The 21,355-nt window shown below is 36.8% G+C and overlaps 2 protein-coding genes across 2 annotated transcripts in view; one reads left to right on the top strand and one right to left on the bottom strand.

Annotated features, from left to right (window-relative positions):
- The window catches only part of LOC123537368 (branched-chain-amino-acid aminotransferase-like), a 363,414-nt gene that overhangs the window by 161,641 nt on the left and 180,418 nt on the right, over window positions 1-21,355 (bottom strand). The gene's annotated exons all lie outside the window — the stretch shown is intronic.
- Window positions 1-21,355, top strand: part of LOC123535806 (cytochrome P450 2J4-like) — a 74,650-nt gene that overhangs the window by 9,299 nt on the left and 43,996 nt on the right. Inside the window, exon 3 of the mRNA XM_053527787.1 lies at window positions 7,382-7,585. Within this exon, the coding sequence (XP_053383762.1) occupies window positions 7,382-7,585 (204 nt within the window). The remainder of the gene's footprint in view (window positions 1-7,381; window positions 7,586-21,355) is intronic.

Genomic DNA, 21,355 nt, shown 5'->3' with positions numbered 1-21,355 from the left:
TACGTATGTACATGGAAATTGCCATTGCGGGTCCACTATCGTAATCTAATCAACAATTTTGTCGAAGTTAATGCTACATATCCCATACTACCGGTGTCTTGTATTTCTATAGGTTTGACTACAAAGATGAAAAGTTACACGAAATAATCGGAAACCTGGATAAGATGTTCTAGGCAGGTGGTGTATTATCCCTTGAAGGGATGCTGCCAAAATTTCTTCTTAAGCTTTTCAACAAAGAGGTAAAGAGATATAATTTACTCATTCTCTTTTTTCTTAAAAAATGAATTGTTTAAATGATGCTTAATGCATTTCAATCCTGAAGATAAAAACAATCGACGCTACTTTAACAATAAATTATTCAATATCCCAATATGTACAAACTGAAATAGGAGGAGCGTCCGCGGCCGCTGACTTTGAATCAGTTGTCCCTTACTGTTGTGGGTTCAAAACTTCGCTTCTGGTATAAAATGCTTTCATGAGAGGAAGTCATCTTACGTGACTCTACCAGCATACCTGCATGTGCTTGGAATAATGCTCTGACGGGCACCTGTGGTCTTTTGCCACCATAAAAAGCTTGGATATCGCCGTGTGGCCAATAAGAAAAAACAAAGGCTGAGAAATAACACTCCTGTAAGGAGGGTCTGTTGCATATCAACTGCATATTTACTGCTAACCTCTACGAGGCTTAAAGTTCAAGCCTCACGGAAAACATTTTAAGTTAGAACTGTGGAAGTACTAGTATTTGAATACTTTCTCTTTATTTACATGCATGTCATGAAGAGAGATTGGAGCTTCCGTTATAAAGGGTTTTTTTCTCGCCTACTTTTAATTGAAACGAGACTAAGCGATCAAATTCCGGCGGCGGCGGCGCCAACAATTGGAAATAACTAAAAGATATGTTTCATATATTTCTTTTAAACCTTGTAGGATTATATATAAACTAATTTTACACCCCATGGTGAGTCCCGGGCCCCTAGTGACCTGGACCTAGAAGAAAGTAGCATTTTTTAGATTTCTTTGAAGCCTTTGAAAATTTCACAAAAATGACAATTTCTCAAAAACTGTTAATATATTGCTTTGAAACCTTGTAGGATCGTTCAAAAACCGTGCCACGTTTTACAAACGCGTGGTAAGTCCTGGCCCCCTAGTTACATTGACCTTGAACAAATTAGGAATCTTTTTTACATTTTAACGCCTTTGAAAATTCACAAAAATGTTGTTACAGATATAGCTTTGAAACTTTGGAAGATAGTTTTAAAACTCTTTTTGCACCTGTTTAATGAGTCAAAGCTCCAGTGGGCGAGATACTTTCAGGCGGTGGCCTTGTTTTATATTTGTGTTCGGTTTAGACAAATAAGAAAAATCAACAACAACACGTGTAGCGTTTGTTCATAGATAATTATTAACTTCCAACGTTTCGGCGTTAAGCCTTCCTCAGGGAAGAATAACAATAAAAACAACGGACGTGACGTCGTTAAACAACGTCGCGTAAAAAGGCGGTAAAATGTATACAAAGTTTAGATCTACATTATTTACAATGTTAAATAAATTAAAAATAACGTTCCTTTAAACGGATTTAACAAACATACCGAGTAAATTGTCGGATAGTGTTTATACAAAATTTCCAATACTTATGTATATAAAAAACAGAAATAGGAAAAAACAACGATATACTCGGCATTACAATATGTAGATCAATACAATTAGTTGATTGGTCAATTAATATCAAATAAAACTTTAGAATTTAAACCATCTGGATAGAGCGTTTTCAGTTTATGTATCCACACTGTTTCTTTGCAGAGACGATCAATGTCATTTCTTACAACATCAATAGGCATAAAAGAAAAGTCCTTTAAGCAATGATCTCGTAAATTGAAATGTGATGCAACCATTGAGGAAAAAGTAGGGTCAGTAAAACTATTAATATCAAATCGGTGACTGTTCATGCGTTTTGATACAGGTTGCTTAGTTTGTCCCACATACTGTTTGTCACATTTTTTGCAAGTAATCAAATAAATTACACAGTTACTTTTACAGTTTACGTTATGATGTAAACTGTATGCTTGACCAGACATTTGACTGGTAAATTCTGAACCTGTTTCGATATTGGTACAATGCGAACATCGGCTACCATTACATCTCTGTGAGAGATAAAGTTTATCACTTTGCTTATTGAACTCTGAACTTATCAAATAGTCTTGTAAATTTTTCGGACGTCTATAGGCAACAACAGGTTTACAGTTTCTCATAAATGGATTTAGTTGTAAAGCTTTTTGATAGGTTCAAAATACTCCAGTATTTATTAATAGTGTTACCAATACGTGGAAGTGCTGGATCATACACAATAGTAAAAGGAATTACACTATTTTTGTCCCCAACTTGAGTCTGTAAAGCTTCTTGCTGAGATATATTGACTACTTTTTGGAAGGCATGGTCTAACACATCATGTGGGTAACCTTTGTCAACGAAGAATTCACGAAGCTGTGATAATGAATGTTTGAACTTGTCATCATCTGATATTATACGTCTATAGCGTTTTGCTTGACTATACGGAATACCGTTTTTACATTGTTTGGGATGACATGATGTATAGTCCAGGTACTGGTGGTTATTAGTTTCTTTCACATATATGTTAGTTTCAACACATAAATTCTCTCCCTTGGATATATTTACATCTAGAAACGAGAGCGAATCTTGTGAAATAGTATGCGTAAACTTTATGTCAGGATGAAAACTGTTTAACTCTCTGATGAAAAGTTCTAGTTCTTCCAAGGAATGATCCCACACCATAAAAATATCATCCAGGAAACGCAGCCAAAGTGTCGGTTGTAGATCTCGATTTCTAAGGAAGTCTTGTTCAAATTTTCCCATAAATAACGATGCGTATGATGGTGCCATTGAGCTGCCCATCGCAGTACCCATTTTTTGGAGATAAAAATCTTCATCAAATTTGAAATAATTATTTTGCAGAACAAGTTTAATGAGGTTTGCGACATCGTCACATTTCAATCTTCCATGACAATGCTCGTCCAAAAAATATTTACATGCGTCTATTCCGTCGCTGTGCGGTATGTTTGTGTATAGAGAAGAAACATCTAGTGTCACTAAATAAGTAGCCTTACTTTTGAATTTGAAATTTTAATCTTTTCAATAAAGTCAGTTGTGTCTTTAATATAAGACGGTAAGTTTATCATGTGCGGTTTGAGTATATAATCAAGATATTTTGAAATGTTCTCCGTGGGCGAGCTGCATGCCGACACAATGGGTCGCCCGGGATAATTTAGCGGTAGATTGCTGTCGGGAGTCTTATGTATTTTCGGCAGCACGTAAAATACCGGAGTTCTAACAGACTCTGGAAACATGTCAAATTCCTTAGTTACATTACTATTTGTCTCTTCTATACTTTCAATACATGTAGATATATTCTTAAGAATATTATCTTTAGGATCTTGTTTAAGTTTTTCATAATATTTTCCATCACTAAGTTGCCTCAGAATCTCTTTCTTGTAATCCTCCTTGTTCATTATAACAATTGTATTAGATTTGTCAGCTTTCTTGATAACAATCGATTCATCTTGAGATAATTTTCTGAGCGAATCTAGTTCAGTTTTTGAAATATTACTATATCGTCTTTTCTTGTTACAATTCTGTAATATTTCTTCAGTAACAGCTGTTATATAAAAGTCTAAGTACATATCGCGACCAGCTGGAGGAGTAAAAGATGACTGAGATTTATTGTAGAATGGAAGACCATGATAATTATCTGTATCTGCATTGTTATCATCGCTCTCGCATTCGCTGTCATTTATTATTTTTGAAGCAAAATATTCCTTTAGACGAAGCCTGCGATTGAAATTTTTTTGTTCGGTTTAGAGTCACACTGACACAAGTAATGGGTCATATAGCTATTTTTCCACGTTCTAGTGAAGTTCCCCGCCAAGGATTGTTTCATGAAAAGCGGGTACCTGGGTAGAACCTCTGAGATTCCGTAAGCCACCTAGATGGTTTCCTGACATAAAAGAATTCTATAATGTTAGGCTTAAAACCCACATCGGAGAGAGGCAAATGAGTAGGACAGTCCATCTTTAATAAAAAATATAATAGTATGATGCAACTTGTTTACAAACACAGGCTTACAAAAGTTGGCAGAATCGCCTGCGTACAATAACATGGATACAAGGACATATTTACGGCGAGATAAGCGACCATGAGAGCACGTTTGACAACAAGAACATACGAGATTTCATAGATTTGTATCTGCAAGCAAAAATTCAAAACTCTGACGAAAATATTTTCAACAGTATGTATTGGTAATGCCGGTAATGTCAATCGGCATTTTCCGTTCGATTAAGTATTCTCCGTATGTGATTTCGGCATTCTTCGGTTGTTACGGAAACAAATAATTTTTTCAGTATGGCCGAAGAATTCCGAAATAACGAGAATACATATTCGCGCGGATATTGCCGAATGTCATTACGTGTCCACTATCAAGTTCAAAAATGAGACAGACAATATTTAAATGCAATACTGAGTTGGTAATTATATTTTAAATTGGATATCACGAAATTGCCTCATTTAATGTTGATACCTTAACGTAAAAGCTTGTTTTAATTATGTTTGTATTGCTTATTATTCACATTTATAATATTATGTAACAACAACTGTACATATACGAACAAAAATTTGCAAATGGGCTGGGCCACAAGTTCTTGCAACATCAGTAAACGGTCCTTCCCCAACGTAAAAAGCAAAATATGTTGTTAACATTTTCGCTTTCCACAAATTAAGACTTACCAAAATACTTTCTTTAGGCTTTTAACCCGAGTTTAATTTTTACACTGACACCACAGTCATGTGGATTAATTAGCCAACATCGTGTTTCCTATGACTCTCCAGATTTAAACAAAAAGAAACGTGTATTTATATTCTTTTACACTCTCTCTTTCAACAATTTGTTTCAGAGGGAAACATGTTTCGTGTGATCATGGATCTATTTATAGCAGGATCTGAAACAACGTCAAATACAATCAACTGGTGTATACTTTATATGCAAGAGTACCCGGATATACAGAAAAAATGTCAAGACGAAATATTTGAGGTACGCTTAACATTATTTGATGACAAAATAATCAACACCAAAATATTGCTGTTAGAAGTGCTGTTGCTCTGGAGATAATAATTCAGACATTTGTTAGGCGTAAAATAGTCACTGATCTGATATTTGGTCTCTAGAGGTGTCGCAATCAGTCACGTGGGTTAGCCACCCTGATTGCCATTGCTCAACTTCACGAAGCCCGTCTGATGTATTGAGTGTAGAAAGTTTTATAACTCTAGAACAGGAGTTATAAACTTGAAACTGTCTCAAATACCCAGCATCTGGTTGGCTGCTATTGATTTGGTTTAACGCTGTTTTTCAACAGTATTTCAGTCATGTAGCGGCGGGCATATAACCTAACCGGTGTTCCTGGACTCTGTACCTGTACAAACATGTTCTCCGCAAGTAACTGCCAACTTCCCAACATGAATTATCAGAGGTGGATGACGAATGATTTGAGACACAATGTCTTTTATCAAATCGTCACGGAGAACATACGCCCCGCCCGGGGATCGAACTCGCGAACATGCGATCCGTAGACAACGCTCTCCCTACTGAGCTAAGCGGGCGTGCGCGGCTGCTGTTAAGGATTAAGGACAGTTTTAAAATAGACCAATGACAAGTACACAATATACAATTGATCACCAAACTGATTTGTATGCCTGGTCATCAGGTAGACTAATCACCATTCTATTAGCAAAGGTCACACGAAAGTTAGGAATTAGAACTATTTCTGTTTGTTCTTCGACTGTTTACAAGGAATTAATGGGAAAACCGTATACAACAGTTTCCCGGCACCAGCTAGATGATGACTGCAAGGCTTCTGTGTACCTAAAACATTTGTCTTCGTCATTAAAACACACCAGGTGTCCAATTTTTGTCAAGTTGTCGTTTGCATATTGTCTAAGTATTCGATGTCTTATATTCGAATAATCAGGTTCATTAGTATCTTCGGGACCTCCATTGGATATAGTCGCTGACTTCGATTTGCTAGTCTATTTTCGCTACGAGTTCGAACCCTCGAGTTGGGTCCAGAATTATTTCATGTGAGTAAACTGTCCAGGTAGCTTACGGAAAGGTTGGTGGTTCGGCCCAAGTGCATGCTCGTACCTGAAATAATGCATGTATAGGGCAACAAATGTCTTTTTCTACTATCAAATTGTGTCAGCCTAACGTTAAACTCAGCGGAAAAAAGTCAATATCTGTTTTCTGTATTATCAATTTCAAGTACAATGTGTAATTTAGCCCCCCTTTAATGCTTTACAGAAATGTGGTGACAAGGTTGTTACATGGGCAGAGAGAGGTTCCTTGCCATATATAGAAGCGACGCTGCTTGAAATACAAAGAATGGCAAATATAGGTGAAAATTTAACTGTTTCTTTGCCGTCCAATTCTTTTAAAAAATATGGGTACTTTTGCAATTTTGCCTTCATGCACGACAGGGAATAGCTTGATTTTATGTATTCCACCACATAGTGGTGGAGATATATTGATTTACTGCTATCTGTATATGTGAGTCCATGTGTGTGTCCATGTGTCTGTCACAAATCTTGTCCGCGCTCAAAGTTGAACAGTTCTCAACCGATCTTCATCAAACTTTAACAAAATGTGTTTACCAATAAGTCCTCTGCCAAGTTCAATAACGAGTCAAATCGCCCATGCACTTCAGAATTATGGACCTGGAATTACCGAAAATTGGCCTATTTACTCTTGTCAGCGCTCTAAGTCGAACAGTTCTCATCCGATCGTGTTTACCAAATAGTCCTCGGTCAAGTTTGATAAAGAGCCAACTTGATCGCCCCAGGCACTTCACAGTTATGGCCCTTGAATTACCGAATTTTTCTCTATACACACTTGTCCGCACTCTAAGTCGAACATTTCTCATCCGATCTTAAGCAAACTTGAATAAAATGTGTTTGCAAGTAAGTCCTTGGCCAAGTTCGATACCTAGGCAAGTCGTCCCAGGCTTTTCAGACTTATGGCCCTTTAATTACCGAAAATCACTCTGTACACAGATGCCAGTGATACATGTATTGGTGTATAGCTGACTCAGATTCATAACTATTCAGATGATTAGGCAGTTGTGGGAGACATGCGCTTTTCTCAAAAGCAGCTCTAGTTACATGTGTCACTATATTGTATACAATGAATTGACGAAAAAGACAAATTTCTCTCCTGCTCGTCAAATCAAAGTTAACCGTTGTGAAATACATCTTTGCATTTGATCAGATGTGATAAATATAACGAAGCAAATAATGTTGATCCCATCGTTTAATTACATTCTAGCACCAGTGTCATTACCACACACAACCGATGTTGATGTTACTCTCGGAGGGTTCTTTATACCGCGGAAGACTCTGATTATTGCCAATTTATACTCGTCCAATATGGATCCGCGCCACTGGGACCAGCCAGAAATCTTCAGTCCTGAGAGGTTTATGGAAGGCGGGAAACTGAAGAAAAATCCAGCTCTGATCCCGTTTTCAATAGGTAACGTCATCCCATTATGACATCATACATGTATATATTTAGTCTTTATTTCTGTTTATCAATGTATGTGAATACAACGTTATGGTATAAGGGAACTGCCAAGGTTCATTTCATCTGCTTCAGTAACTTTACATGTAGATTCTATGTTCATTCACGTTAGAAACTTATTTCCTGTTATGATTTGAAATACGCAAACTGCTTCTGATAAAATGTGATTTGAATCTAAAACGAATACAGTTTAAGCATGAAACTTTTGTACTGACGCCTAATTGTTTACTTCAGATCTAGTCTTTAACAAAAATCCTGAGTCTGACATTTATTTCCAGGTCCACGGATATGTTTAGGAGAATCTTTGGCAAATATGGAAATGTTTTTGATCTTTACAAATCTGCTACAGCGATTTACCTTCTGTAGAGAAGACGATAACGTCAAACACTCCTTCGAGAATATTTTAGAGCAAGGCACAAGTGCTCCAAAACCGTACAAAACCCGTGCTGTTAAGCGAGCTTAGATCATCCTGTAGAAGAAGTTGTGAAACTAGTCATATTTTTTAGCAATCATAAAACTCTGGCATGTATTAGACAAAGTGAAACTTGAACTTGCCCGTGCAAGAAAGGAAACTGCTCTGTTTGCATTTATAATACTTTTATGGTTTTATGGATGAAAAAGGCAGAAAAAAGTTGACAAAGATATAATCGGTCTTGCAATAGAAAATATAGGTCTAGTTACATCATAAATCAAATGTGAAAAAAGTAAGAAATATGTCTAAGAGTCAATGATACTTGGATCAATAACTCCGTGAAATAAACATTATTCAGAGGATCACTTTGGGATTCGACATAACATATAAGATATGGGTCGACAACTCTATGAAAAGTACATTGTATTATCTAAATCTATCAGATATACACTATCGACAGGGTCTCTCTCTGATTTTTAAAACCTTAGTGGAATTTGGGTCAAGATATCTATGCGTAGGCCTATAAGCTCCTTGTTGAAAACTTGGATTTACACTCCTCGCTCAGATGTAAAGCAATCGGCCTTCCAAATGTGTGGAGGCACGTAGGAATAACCTAAGATATTGTTGAAAAATAAAACATGAGGAAGTTACTTTTTATTCTTTTATTTTATTTTTTTTTTTTTTGGTGACAATGCTCCCCTTACGTATTTACTTGTTTTAGAGCGATGTTTTAAGCTTTATTAGAAGGCAACTGAGCATGGTTCTGTAAGAGAAATGTTTTTTACCAACTCTGGAGTTAAACTGTTCTCGGTTGATGATGTTGGGTGCCGTGTCTTACAGGAGTACAAAGTGATAAGCACATTGAAGGCGTAAGAATACATTGGCATTTTGGGAAACAGTGCGATTCCGGCAGCCAACTTGCTAGCCTTAGGGCATGGAGGCAAATTTTGGTATTAGGATGTTGGTGCTCCATGCCGTCGAGCTAGTCTTGCACGCAACACATTGTCTAGTTATTGAAATATTTTCTGCAAAGTTACTCGAATATCCAGTATCCGCCCATTCATACAAGTAAAACAATGAATGTGACAAAAAGTACGTACAGTCCTCAGCGGAAGTGTAGCACTGACCTTTAAGATCGTCATAATATGATGAATGTGTCTGCCAAGTTACGTACATGTATGAAAATATTACACAGCTGACAAAAATCATCTTTAGTCTTTGACCTTCTCTTGGTCTGACCTTGGTCTTTATGACACGTCTTTTTGCTATAATAAAAATATGCGTGCAGTTATCTGAAAATCCATCTCTGCATAAATTTGTTAGGTAGAGCGACCAGAAGCATGACCTTGTATCTTTAACCTTTGTATACGACCATGACATTCCAGCTAGGGGTCTGGATCTTGCTAGCGACATGTCGTCTTGTTACGTTTGCGACGTTATTTCGAATCGACAGTGCATAACAAAGTAGGTCGGATACATTTGAGTATTCTCTGGCGAATGATCTGCACTCTCTCGTGCTAAACTTTCAGTATTTTCTGGCAAAGGATTTCTTTACATGTAAATCTATAAGCGGACACCAACTTGGACGCTGGTACCGACGCCACCTCTAAAACCTGTATGGAGGTCCTAATGTGATATATGGTTCTCGTTCCAAGTCGCATAAAGTATTTATCCTGAATATTAGCTATAATAATAAGGTAATGGACAGACTCTAAGCTAATGTGCAACTGAACCTCAACTTTAAAACAGATGTAATAATTCAGGAGTGTACATTTATGCATTCAGTCCAACGGCAATCCTACAACCCGGGGAGAACGAAAGGTTTTTCCCGCAGCAAATACGAGAAAGTTATGTCCGGTATACAAAAATTCAAGTGCCTGATATTTACTCAGCCAACCTCGGTAACCCTCCAAATTAATTCACTACGGGGTTGGATTATTTAATTGCATTTCACAATATTAAACAACAGTTAAAACTTTTAAAGATTTTTGGTGGATATTGGTTGCATATCTAACTTGCATATACTTTTAAAGGTATTATACAAACCGTTTTATGTGACCTTTTCTCGTAAATTGGCTGAATTTTAACCTCAAACAGTCTATACTTACTTATAGGCGTTTGTGAAACCTGTCCAAGGGTCGGGTCATACGAACGACGCATCAAATAATTGTGGTAAACAGTTGTGCCAAATTCCTTCAATATCTCTCAATATATGTCAAAGTTAGACTCACGTGTGTTCCAATGGTCCTGCTTGACTGAATATATCTTCAAGATAAAAAGGTCATGGTCGGATGAGCGATTAAGTTCCATCATGACTCTCTTTGAAATAATAGAGTTCGTTTGTCAAAAAAAATTATTTTGTAAATCATGAGATTTTTATTAATACCGTTTTGTGTACATATCCAACGCATTTTGGTACTGCAACTTTGTAAACTACCAAATTTCGTTGAGTGTAATGCGTTTTGGTAGTGACTACCAAAACGCGTTGCTACCAATTTGAGGTGCAACACTGGTTCCCTATTCCCACGTTTTTCAATCCTGGTATTTATGTTCGGTACCTCCCGTAGATATGTTAAACGGAAATAGCCGAAGCATATCGTTCTGCGCTCCTCGCTAAAATATCCGATATTGATCTGTTTATTTAATTATACGGTGGAAGGGAGACAACTGTGTAGAGCGTTGAACTTAATAAACAAGGGAAGATAACAGAATCGATTTTATCCAATTCTTCAGTATGACGGAAATATCTGATTGTTATTATAGGTTAAATAAGCAGATACAGCGTAGATGCACAAACTCACTTTTTTATGAAACAGTCGGGAACTTACCATTTGTCATAAATCTAGACGGACCTTTAATTTTATCTGGATTTTACGGTGCACCAACACCGTACAGGCTATAATGGCGCCAAACAGAACTAAAAAGTTTGGTTGCAAATCTGATTTACATCAAAATAAAACTATGAGGTAATGGATCAAATTCTATTCCAGCTTGAATTACACAAAATATTCAGACTCTATGAGTCGCTTCTTACGATCATAAAAAGAGGTGAACAGAAGACATTGGTTCCATTTTCTTCATTTACAAGTTGTACCAGAACCACTTCCACTTTGTGTCGACAAATAAACAAAATCTTAGTCCGACCTTTCTTGTTACACAAAAATTAAACTTGTTTAGAGTTGTAATGATGCAAGAGAATTTCCACCTTACTCATTAAAAATCTCAAAGAAAAAAATATTGATTATAGCACGGAAGTTAATATTTCTTGACTGATCACAAAAACATGCAATGTTATAGGAATCATTCTTGAACTGTTAACCGGTCAATAGCACAAGTTATGGACTGGCGATTTATATAAGGAAATCATGTTATAAAATCAATTATCTGGGGTTGAACGGAGTCTTCAAGAATGAATTAGAGTTAAGTCAGGTTCCAGGTCTGTGAACTTGACCTTGGAGGTATAGCAATGACCTTTGACCTTGACACCTCATTATACATTGGTGTGAAGTTTGATTGGTATCCCTTTAATCATTTAAAGCGACTCAATATGTTTTTGGGCAAACATTTTCTCTTTCAAAAGTCCATAAAATTGTGAACCATGAAAGTCACCAGTAATACAAACTTATTGACATAATGAAGTTTACATGGTCTTCTAATAAATTCTAATAAAATATTTTGAAGAAATGAGTAAATCATTGAAATAATTGAGAAAATCAATTTTCCTGCATTTTTACAAGAATCTTACTCTTATTTTCACTCATTTTATCATTTTCAAACATTATATATTTGTTCAATGCCATACTTGCTGGATAAGACCATGTTGAAAATAGATTTGAATTTAACCTTAACTTTGGGCAAGTAGTTTTAAACATTAAAGCTGTGGCGGAAGTGTTTCGAGCTGACAAAGTGGCTACATACCGACAGACAAATTTAAAATTATATTTTGGTACTATATTAAGCCTTCCTTCGAAGAATGAACACAATCTGTAAATAGTACGAAATCTAAACATATCTAAGAAACATACAGTCAAACTTCGATAGCTCGAATTCGAGGGTCCAGTGGAAATTAGTTCGAGTTTTCCGTTGTTCGAGTCATCCAAATGGCGGCCATTTTGAATTCGGGAATTCGAGGGCATGATGTGTTACAAACCTTACATCGTAATATATTGTCATATTGTACCTAAATGTGTGTATGATATGATGATAAATAAAACAAGTGCTGTCTGATGACAGCGCGCTCGACTATTCGAAGAATTGATTGCAGAATGGGGTCAAAATATTTCCACGGATATTCAGACAAAAGAAATAAATAGATTAGACGAACAATGTTCCTGTATTACTTTGATTTCAATAAGTCTTGCACTAAATGGCAATATATGAGCCAATTTCAAAGTCCAAAAAGGGTCATAATTCAGTCAAAATAGTTATGTACTCTTGCCTACAGATGGAAATCATAATGATAAACAAGTGTTCAAAGTTTAAAAGCCATATGTCAAATAGTTTTGACAAAACATGGACTTGTATGAAAACAGAACCAATTTCAAAGTCCAAAAAGGGCCATAATTCTGCCAAAATAGGTGACAGAGTTATGTTCTCTTTCCTACAGATAAAAAAATATTATACTTAACAAGTGATAAAAGTTTCAAAGCCATATGTCAAACACTTTACAAAAAATATGAACTGGTACGAAAAACTTAACCCAAAATTTCTAAGTCAAAAAGGGCCATAATTCAGCCAAAATCCTTGATGGAGTTATGTACTCTTGCCTGTAACTGGACATGGTGATGGTAAACAGGTGTTGAAAGTTTCAAGCTTTATCTCAAAGACTTTGTCAAAATATGAATGGTACGAAATATTAACCCAGATTTCTATGTCAAAAAAGGGCCATAATTCAGCCAAAATCCTTGATGGAGTTATGTGCTCTTGCCCATAACTGGACATGGTGATGGTAAACAAGTGTTGAAAGTTTCAAAGCTTTATCTCAAATACTTTGTCTAAATATGGACTGGTACGAAAAACTTAACCAAGATTTCTAAGTCGAAAGGGGCCATAATTCAGCCAAAATCCCTGATGGAGTTATCTTCTCTTGCCTATAACTGGCCATGGTGATGGTAAACAAGTGTTGAAAGTTTCAAAGCTTTATCTTAAAAGACTTTGTCAAAATATGAACTGGTACGAAAAACTTAACCATGATTTCAAGGTCAAAAGGGGCCATAATTCAGCCAAAATCCTTGATGGAGTTATGTGCTCTTGCCTATAACTGGCCATGATAATGGTAAACAAGTGTTGAAAGTTTCAAAGCTTTATCTCAAAAGACTTTGTCTAAATGTGGACTGGTACGAAAAACTTAACCAAGGTGTGACGCCGACGCCGACACCGACACCGACGCCGACGCCGTGGTGAGTAGGATAGCTCTACTTATTCTTCGAATAGTCGAGCTAAAAACGAACGCTGAAATATGATTTATTATTTATTTTCAAACATGACATAGATACGAAAATAAAACACAGATAAAACACTAATATAATTATTATAATAAGAATTTTGGTGAAGACAGCATCAAATAGAAAGACATGAATAGCAAACATTTATGAATCATAGTTAAGTACAAATATTATCAAATATATTGCTTTCCAGCAGCCGACTTAGCTATCCACCCGTTTCCGGGTCCTTTACTAAGTTGTTCAGCCATGCGAAAGCAGTATGAAAGTTGACATCGGATCTCCCGATTTTATGCAGAAAAAAATAAAGACAGATATTGCTAAATTATTTTAGATAATTTTATTCGTATAAATCAAAGCCCATTAAAGCATTACAATGAACGAAAGTCACTTTGTTTAATTTGTTTGTCGTATACCGACGCTAATTACATAAGCGTGTGAAAATTACGCACGCACCGGTTAAAGGAGAAGCTTGGCTAATGTCAGGCAGAGGTGTGAAAAACTTTGTAATCACAAGCCATTCCGGCGACAAATTGTCAGTTCGACAGAATAGGTGTAATTATCATTGTAATTAAGCCAAGGGGACCACCAAATTTGTTCGAGAGTTCGAATTTTCGAAGTTCGAGCGATCCGAGGTAGAACTATATAGAATAAAGAAGGAAAAAATTCGGGACCGGGCGAAGAGTTCGAGCGATCCCAGGTGTTCGAAAGATCCGAGTTCGAGCCATTGAAGTTCAACTGTAATTGTTTATTGTTTGTTTGTCGTACTGTCGTGTTATCACCGTCGTGCTGTCCCGCTTCGCCATCGTAAAGTCGTGTTATCACCCTCGTACTGTCACGCTTTGCCATCTTACTGTCGTGTTATCACCATCGTGCTGTCGCGCTTCGTCATCGTACTGTCGTGTTATCATCCTCGTACTGTCGCGCTTCGCCATCGTACCGTCCTAACTTCGTGCTTCGCGTTCACAGGGAGCAGGAGCTGGCCCTAATGGAACACCGTGACATGGTGATTTATACTGGAGACAGTATCATGTATCACGTCTAAGCTCATTCGTTGTCCGCCTCAGATTCATGTGGGGCACTTCTTTCGGTCATTTACAGAGACTATAAGAATTGCATGTACAGTAGCTGGCTATACATGTATGTTACTATTGCTAGGATTCTGGTAAGGAATCCCGCAACACTGTAATCATATGCATATAAAATGCAGTTGAAAAAAGTATGATTAAGCCCATTCAGTCATCAAAATATCTTTTCATTTGACTGTATATACAATGTAACATCTAGAGCGAACACCACTGGAAAGACGGAAATGTATATGTTATACAGAAGTCGTTGCTCTTGACAAGTTAATTTACTATGAATTACTTCAAATGAGAAAAAAAGTCTTTATAGGGAGATAGTTCGCTCTTAAGAGGTGTCTGTATTAGAGATTATACTTTAACTTAAAAGTTCTAAACCCCATTGAAGATAAAATGTTTTAGGTAAAAAGTAACTATTATACTGTTTTGGTATATTTAGCCAAGTATATCATCCTTTATGATAGTACAGCCAGATATTCAACAGGGAGCAATCTATAAATGAAAGCTCTCTGACTAGGAAATATGAGTATATAAAAAATAAACTTGTTAAAAAATAAACTTATTATCAGACTAGTAGCTATTCTATTGTCGACCCAGCTTATAAACTGTGAATTATCTAACTGCCAAGTTTTTAAACTGACCGATATTGACGTGTATAGATAATACTATCTGTTATTTTATCGTTGAAAGGAATGACAGCAGCCATAAGCAAGACGCAAAATCATCAGCCATTTTTAAATAAAACAATAGTTAAAGTTATTAATGACTGATAATATCATTATTTCGTTGGCAGATGAGTTAGCGTCCGACTATATACGTCTGTCATACCCACTACAACTAAGTTATTAGAGTACAAAAGTACCTTTCTTATAACAGAAAACAGTAATCAACAAATTTACATTCTGATAATAGAAAAGCAAACATACGGCATCGAAATGTAAACCACAAATGCTATACGAAATGCCGTCATATCAATTAAGATGCATGCCACAACAGAAGCTGTATATTAAATAATAACAGTTAAAGCCACGACGTTTTGTCACGTTGAACAAATTCGATTGTACATTTCTCAAATTGACTACGAGCCGCCCACGGAAAACTCCCTCCCCGATTTTAACTAGGACAGGAGGAAACGTGTTTCCGTAGTTAATGTATAAAACATTAAAATGCTCAGACTATTCCTCGAAATACTGAAAAACGGAACAAATTAAACATGCTAAAATATATATCAATATTCCATGACTATCATTTTTCTGTGACTATTTCGTATGATTGCCATGCCTAACTTTGCAAAATGTGGGAGCAGAAGAACACCCAAATACATGTAAGCGCATTTTATATACACTTTATATAACAGTGTTTATGAAATAATTTGAAATAACGCTAATGCATCGTATAAAGGAAAGGTGCAGATTAATGCATATGGCCTTGGTACTATTTTATTCCCACAGTGTGCACGTTATAAGCCGCGACAAACAATAACGTTCACTGACAAACAATAACGTTCACATATCTATCAGTTTAAGCTTCTGGCATTCAACAGAACATTTACTAACACTAAAGTGTCTGCTCCTACGAGTATTTCATTTCATTTCGTAAGTATATTCTCATCAGCAATAATCTCATAAAATCCATGTCATTATTTTGATACACCCTCACAAAGAATGATCGTAGAGTTTATTACATAACGGGCAGGGTGCGAGGGTATTTAAAGAAATTCTTGGTAAATGTTTGAATCAAAGTAAGAAACTGCTTTGTACCTCTCTCTCTGAGAATCAGTGTGGAAAAGAACGACAGTGCGAGAATCACCCGCTTATAGAGGAGCTATACGTGGCAGGTCACGTGACCATAATGATGTCATTTTTGCCGGATAAAGCGTTTAACCTCCAGACGGTTAAGCGGAATATTGTGTGTTGTTTGTGGGAATACAACTTTCTGCTATTGTCCTGTTCCCTTATGGCGTATGCTGTGGTCTGAAACAGATCTACTACGCAGGAACCTGAAAAACAGATGAACAGAAGCAGCAAATATTTCTGATTCACAATGAAAGTTATAAACAATATCAGCAAATATGAGCATGGGCGGGTGGGATAAATTAGGTGAAAGTCTATGTTGTTCCACTGCTGACGAGGACTGAAATGGCCAAAACGTAGCAAATCCAAAAACGAAATTCACGCTTTTTTCATTACAAAATGTGTCCAAAATGCAAAGGGGAATAACTAGTGCGTGACTAAATACTAAGATACTGTTCTCGTCGCGACCTCCTAACTGGAACAGGGGTCCATGAAAAATAAACAGGTTTATTATGCACAAAAAGCAACATAAAACCTAATATCTCAGAAGAATGAACGAAAGATGTTGCCAGCGCGTATATTTTTGTTAAAGATGCAGCTTTCTACTTAAGTTCATGTTTCATGATGGTTTGGTTATGATGTCCTCTTTTCACTGATGTTGTATATACATCCTCTTGTACCACTACAAATATTTCAAAACTATTAACATCATGTCTAACTGCTGTGAAAGCCAACGTGAAAAGATACTGCGATAAAGTATACGAAAACTATGGTAAACACTTATTTTGGTCGATTAAAAATTCTGGCGAAATCTTGGATAAGTTTAAAATTAATAATTACAAGGTATCTACAGTCAGTACATACGATTTTTCTATTTTGTATACCACTTTATCACATAATTTAATAAATGACAAACTAACTGCCCTAATTCAAAAGACTTTTGCCAGAGAGAATGCTACATTTCTCGCTTGCAATTTTGATAAAGCTTTTTTTTACTAGCAGTATTATTAAACGTTAGACAATGTGGACCTGTGACGAAGTTTGTAAAGCCCTTTCCTTTTTATTGAACAACATTTACATCAGGTTTGGGAATGTAGTTTTTAGACAAGTAATTCGTATTCCCATGGGAACAAATTGTGCACCCCTTGTCGCAGATTTGTTTTTATATTGTTATGAAAGAGATTTTATGTTGAGCCTTTCTCCAGATACGCAGGCAGATATTATAACTGCATTTAATAATACATCACGCTATCTGGATGATATTCTTAATATGGATAATCCGTTATTTGGTCAATTGGTGGGTACTATTTATTCTAGGGAGCTGCAGTTAATTAAAGCTAACAATTCGGATACTGATGCTTCTTTTTTAGATTTACATCTCTCTATTTATGCCAATATCATACAAACCAAAATTTATGACAAGAGGGATGATTTTAATTTTAGTATTGTATATTTTCCCCATTTGGATGGGGATGTACCTCAGGCTACATCTTATGGGGTATATATTTCTCAATTAATTCGGTTTGCCAGAGCGTGTAGTCATGTCAAGGATTTCAATGAACGTAATTAATACATTACAAGTAAACTTCTTCAGCAAGGCTTCCGTTATTACAAATTGCGTAAATATTTTGCTAAATTTTACTATCGTAATTCTGATTTGGTTTTAAAATTCAATAGTAATTTAAAGACACTTCTGCGAGAAGGTATTTCAAAACCCGTTTTTTATGGGGATGTGGTTTACAAACTTCGTAAGATCTTGGGTCATGGTAATTTTCCAACTGTATTTGGTAAAATTATAAAACGTTTTATTAAAAGAGGTTACGACCTAACTGTTTTGAGACATACCGCATGTTTAGTGTTCAACCCGTTTACAGCTGGACACTACGCTTCCCTCTTTGATTGTGTCTGACGGAAGAGGGGGAGGACTCTATGATAAGCAGTTTTTAAATCCCACCAGGACTGAACTGTTATGATATCTGTCTTCTGTCCTGTTTCGTCGGGCCCTTAAGGGTGTTTCTCTTGTTGCTGTGTCTTCTGCCAAGGCATCGAGTACATACGTTTTTGGGTCTTAAGGTTTGCTTTTTATATATTTATACACGAGCATTTTTGTGTTTTACATGCCATGCCTTTTTGATTCCATTACGTGTGTTAGAGATTCACCTGGAGGGGATTACTTTTATTTGCACTGTCCCGTGTCTTTGGAACATGATGGGGGTAAGAGTGAGGTTGGGTGCGCTCCATAAACCGGTTTAAGCTCCCCAGTGGTGTTTTTGCCACTGACCGATCCAAGGCGGTGCCCCACTGTGTTCCATTGTTTGTTCGTTTTGTCCTCTTGTGTTGGCTTTGTGTGCGAGTATGTGTGTGTGTGTGTTTGGGGTGTGCACATCTGCGTGCTGTGGGTTTCGTTTTGGGGAGGCTGCGTTTTTGATACGTGGCATTCCCTGTTTGATATTTGTCTTTGTGTTTTGGTCTAAAATAGAGAAAAGTGGAAGTCATGATTAAAATGTTAATAAATACTTCTCTACATGTTAGATGTAGTGTATCCGAAATAACAATCGGCAATTTCCGTTGGTTATTCTGCTTATTCTTCGTTCGATAACGTATTCACCATCTGCGATTTCGGCATTCTCCGGTATGAAACGAAAGACAGGTGCCCGTATGAGCTATACAATACCGAAACGCCATATAAGAATACGTAATCCCACGGAAATTTCCGACTACCGTTACAGGTCCACTAGCTTTATTTTAGGCAAATACCTGGGTAGAGCCGCCGACCTTCCGTAAGCCAGCTGGATGACTTCTTTACATGAAGAATTCTGCACCCCAAGCAACTAAGTATGCGATCCCGCATCAATGAGGGGCAAGTGATTCAAGTCAGCTACCTTAACTTCTCGTGTTTTTAGGAGACAATTGCATCGCCTGTTCGTTAATTAAGTTACACCACAACACTTAATTTTGACAAAGGTTAGCTGAATATTGTCCTACAGTACATTTCAGTACGTATATACTATACTGATAACCATTACTTTAATTATATTGCCCTAAAACGCTGTATATATTATAACAAGTTTAAAAGCTGGGCCGGCAATAACACGTTTTGGTGGTATATATAAACACTTGCTGAACATAGGGATATATCTCGATAATTTCAATATGGAAGGTTTATTAAGTTTAGCCAACATTCCCGTGTTGTTGATATTCATAACAGTTTTCTTGATTTGTTACCTGTATTTACAAAGGAGATCGAACTTTCCACCTGGGCCCCCAGGTTTGCCTGTTTTAGGCAACCTGCTTTGGTGGATGGACTAAAACAGAAAGGGATGAAACAGTACCAAGCGATGTTTGAGGCAAGCAAAACGTATGGCGATATAGTATCAATTAAGTTCTTGGGTCAGAGGTTCGTATATCTACATGGATATGAAACAATTCGTGAAGCCTTCGTGAAGAATGGGGATGTATTCAGTAACCGACATAGCTGGCTAAAAGGACTTAAAGAGGCTACCAAGGAAGGAAAAGGTAATCATTTATCTTAATTACAATATTATACAGTCAAAGAAAAGTCACATATTATTTCTGGATAAATATAGCTAGAAATAGCTGTTATAAAAACCAATAACAAGTGTACAATATAACTAGATATTGCTCAGTATAGCCATTTAGGTATAGCTATTTAGTGACTTTTCTGGTACCTGATTATAGGTATAAAAGGTAAAAAGTTTACTTATTAAAATTCATATTTGAAAATACGAACAACTACTTTATAATCTGTGTTAGTCAAAATAATATCACGGTTAAAGACAGAGTGATAAAATTAGCCACCCGATAAGCCGAACTATTTAGGCTAAACCTACGTTGAAATTAAAAAACTAACATGTTTCTATGCATGAACAGTACTGGTTGTTAGGTTAAAGTACTAATATAGTACACTCCTTGTAAACATCATAGATGTGTACTTCCAATAAAAAATGGAAGTGTTTTAACAAATGGCTGTTATACATGATATGTATTCTGCAAACACTGTTAGTTTATACATTTAGTCAAATTCATTTCCTTTAAGGAGGATTTTCTATATTTAACGTTAGTATCTAACTCCCGTCAACCTCTCAAATCCGCCTCCAATCATCTGTCTATTCCTTTCCCCTACCATCCACCAGTCACCCACTGTTCTTCCCCCAGCAACCTCTCATCATCCTCTTTCCTTCCCTTATCAACCCCACATCATCCTCTTCCTTTCCCTTATCAACCTTTCATCATCCCCTTCCCCCATCAAACTCTCATCATTCTTTTATCTTTCCCCATCAACCTCCATCATTCTCTTTCCTTTCCCAGTCAACCTCTCATCATCCCCTTCCCCATCAACCCCCAGTCTTCTTCTTCCCTTTCGCCATTAACCTCCTATCAACCTCTTCCCTTTCCAAATCAACCTCCCATTATCCTCTTCCTCTTCCCCATCAACCGCAAGTCATCCTCTTCTCTTTCGCCATCAACATCCCAAATTCCTTTTTCCTTTCCCGATCAACCCCCGATCATCCTGTTTCCTTTCTAATCAATCTCCCATCATCCATTTTCCTTTCCCCATCCTATCATCGTCTTCCCTTTCCCAGTCAACCTCCAATCATCGTCTTTTTTTCCCAATCAACATCCCATCATCCTCTTCTCTTTCCCCATCAACCCATAATCATCCTCTTCCATTATCCCAAAAGCCTCCCAATATCCTCTATCATTTCCCAATCAGACTCCCATCATCCTCTATCTATCCCCATCGACCTCCCACCATCATCTTCCCTTTCCCCATCAACCTCTCATTATCCTCTATCCTTTCCCAATCAGCCTCCCACCCATCATCCTCTTCCCTTTCCCAATCAACCTCCCATAATCCTCTTCCCCTTCCCCATCATCCTCTTCCCTTTTTGATCAACCTTCCATTATCCTCTTTCCTTTCCCCATCAGCCTCCCATCATCCTTTTCCCTTTCCTAATCAACCGCCTATCACC

The sequence above is a fragment of the Mercenaria mercenaria genome, chromosome 17, assembly GCF_021730395.1.
Source record: "Mercenaria mercenaria strain notata chromosome 17, MADL_Memer_1, whole genome shotgun sequence".
NCBI lineage: Eukaryota > Metazoa > Mollusca > Bivalvia > Venerida > Veneridae > Mercenaria > Mercenaria mercenaria.
Note: the sequence above shows the minus strand (reverse complement) of the source record. Positions and strands in the feature narration are given on the sequence as shown.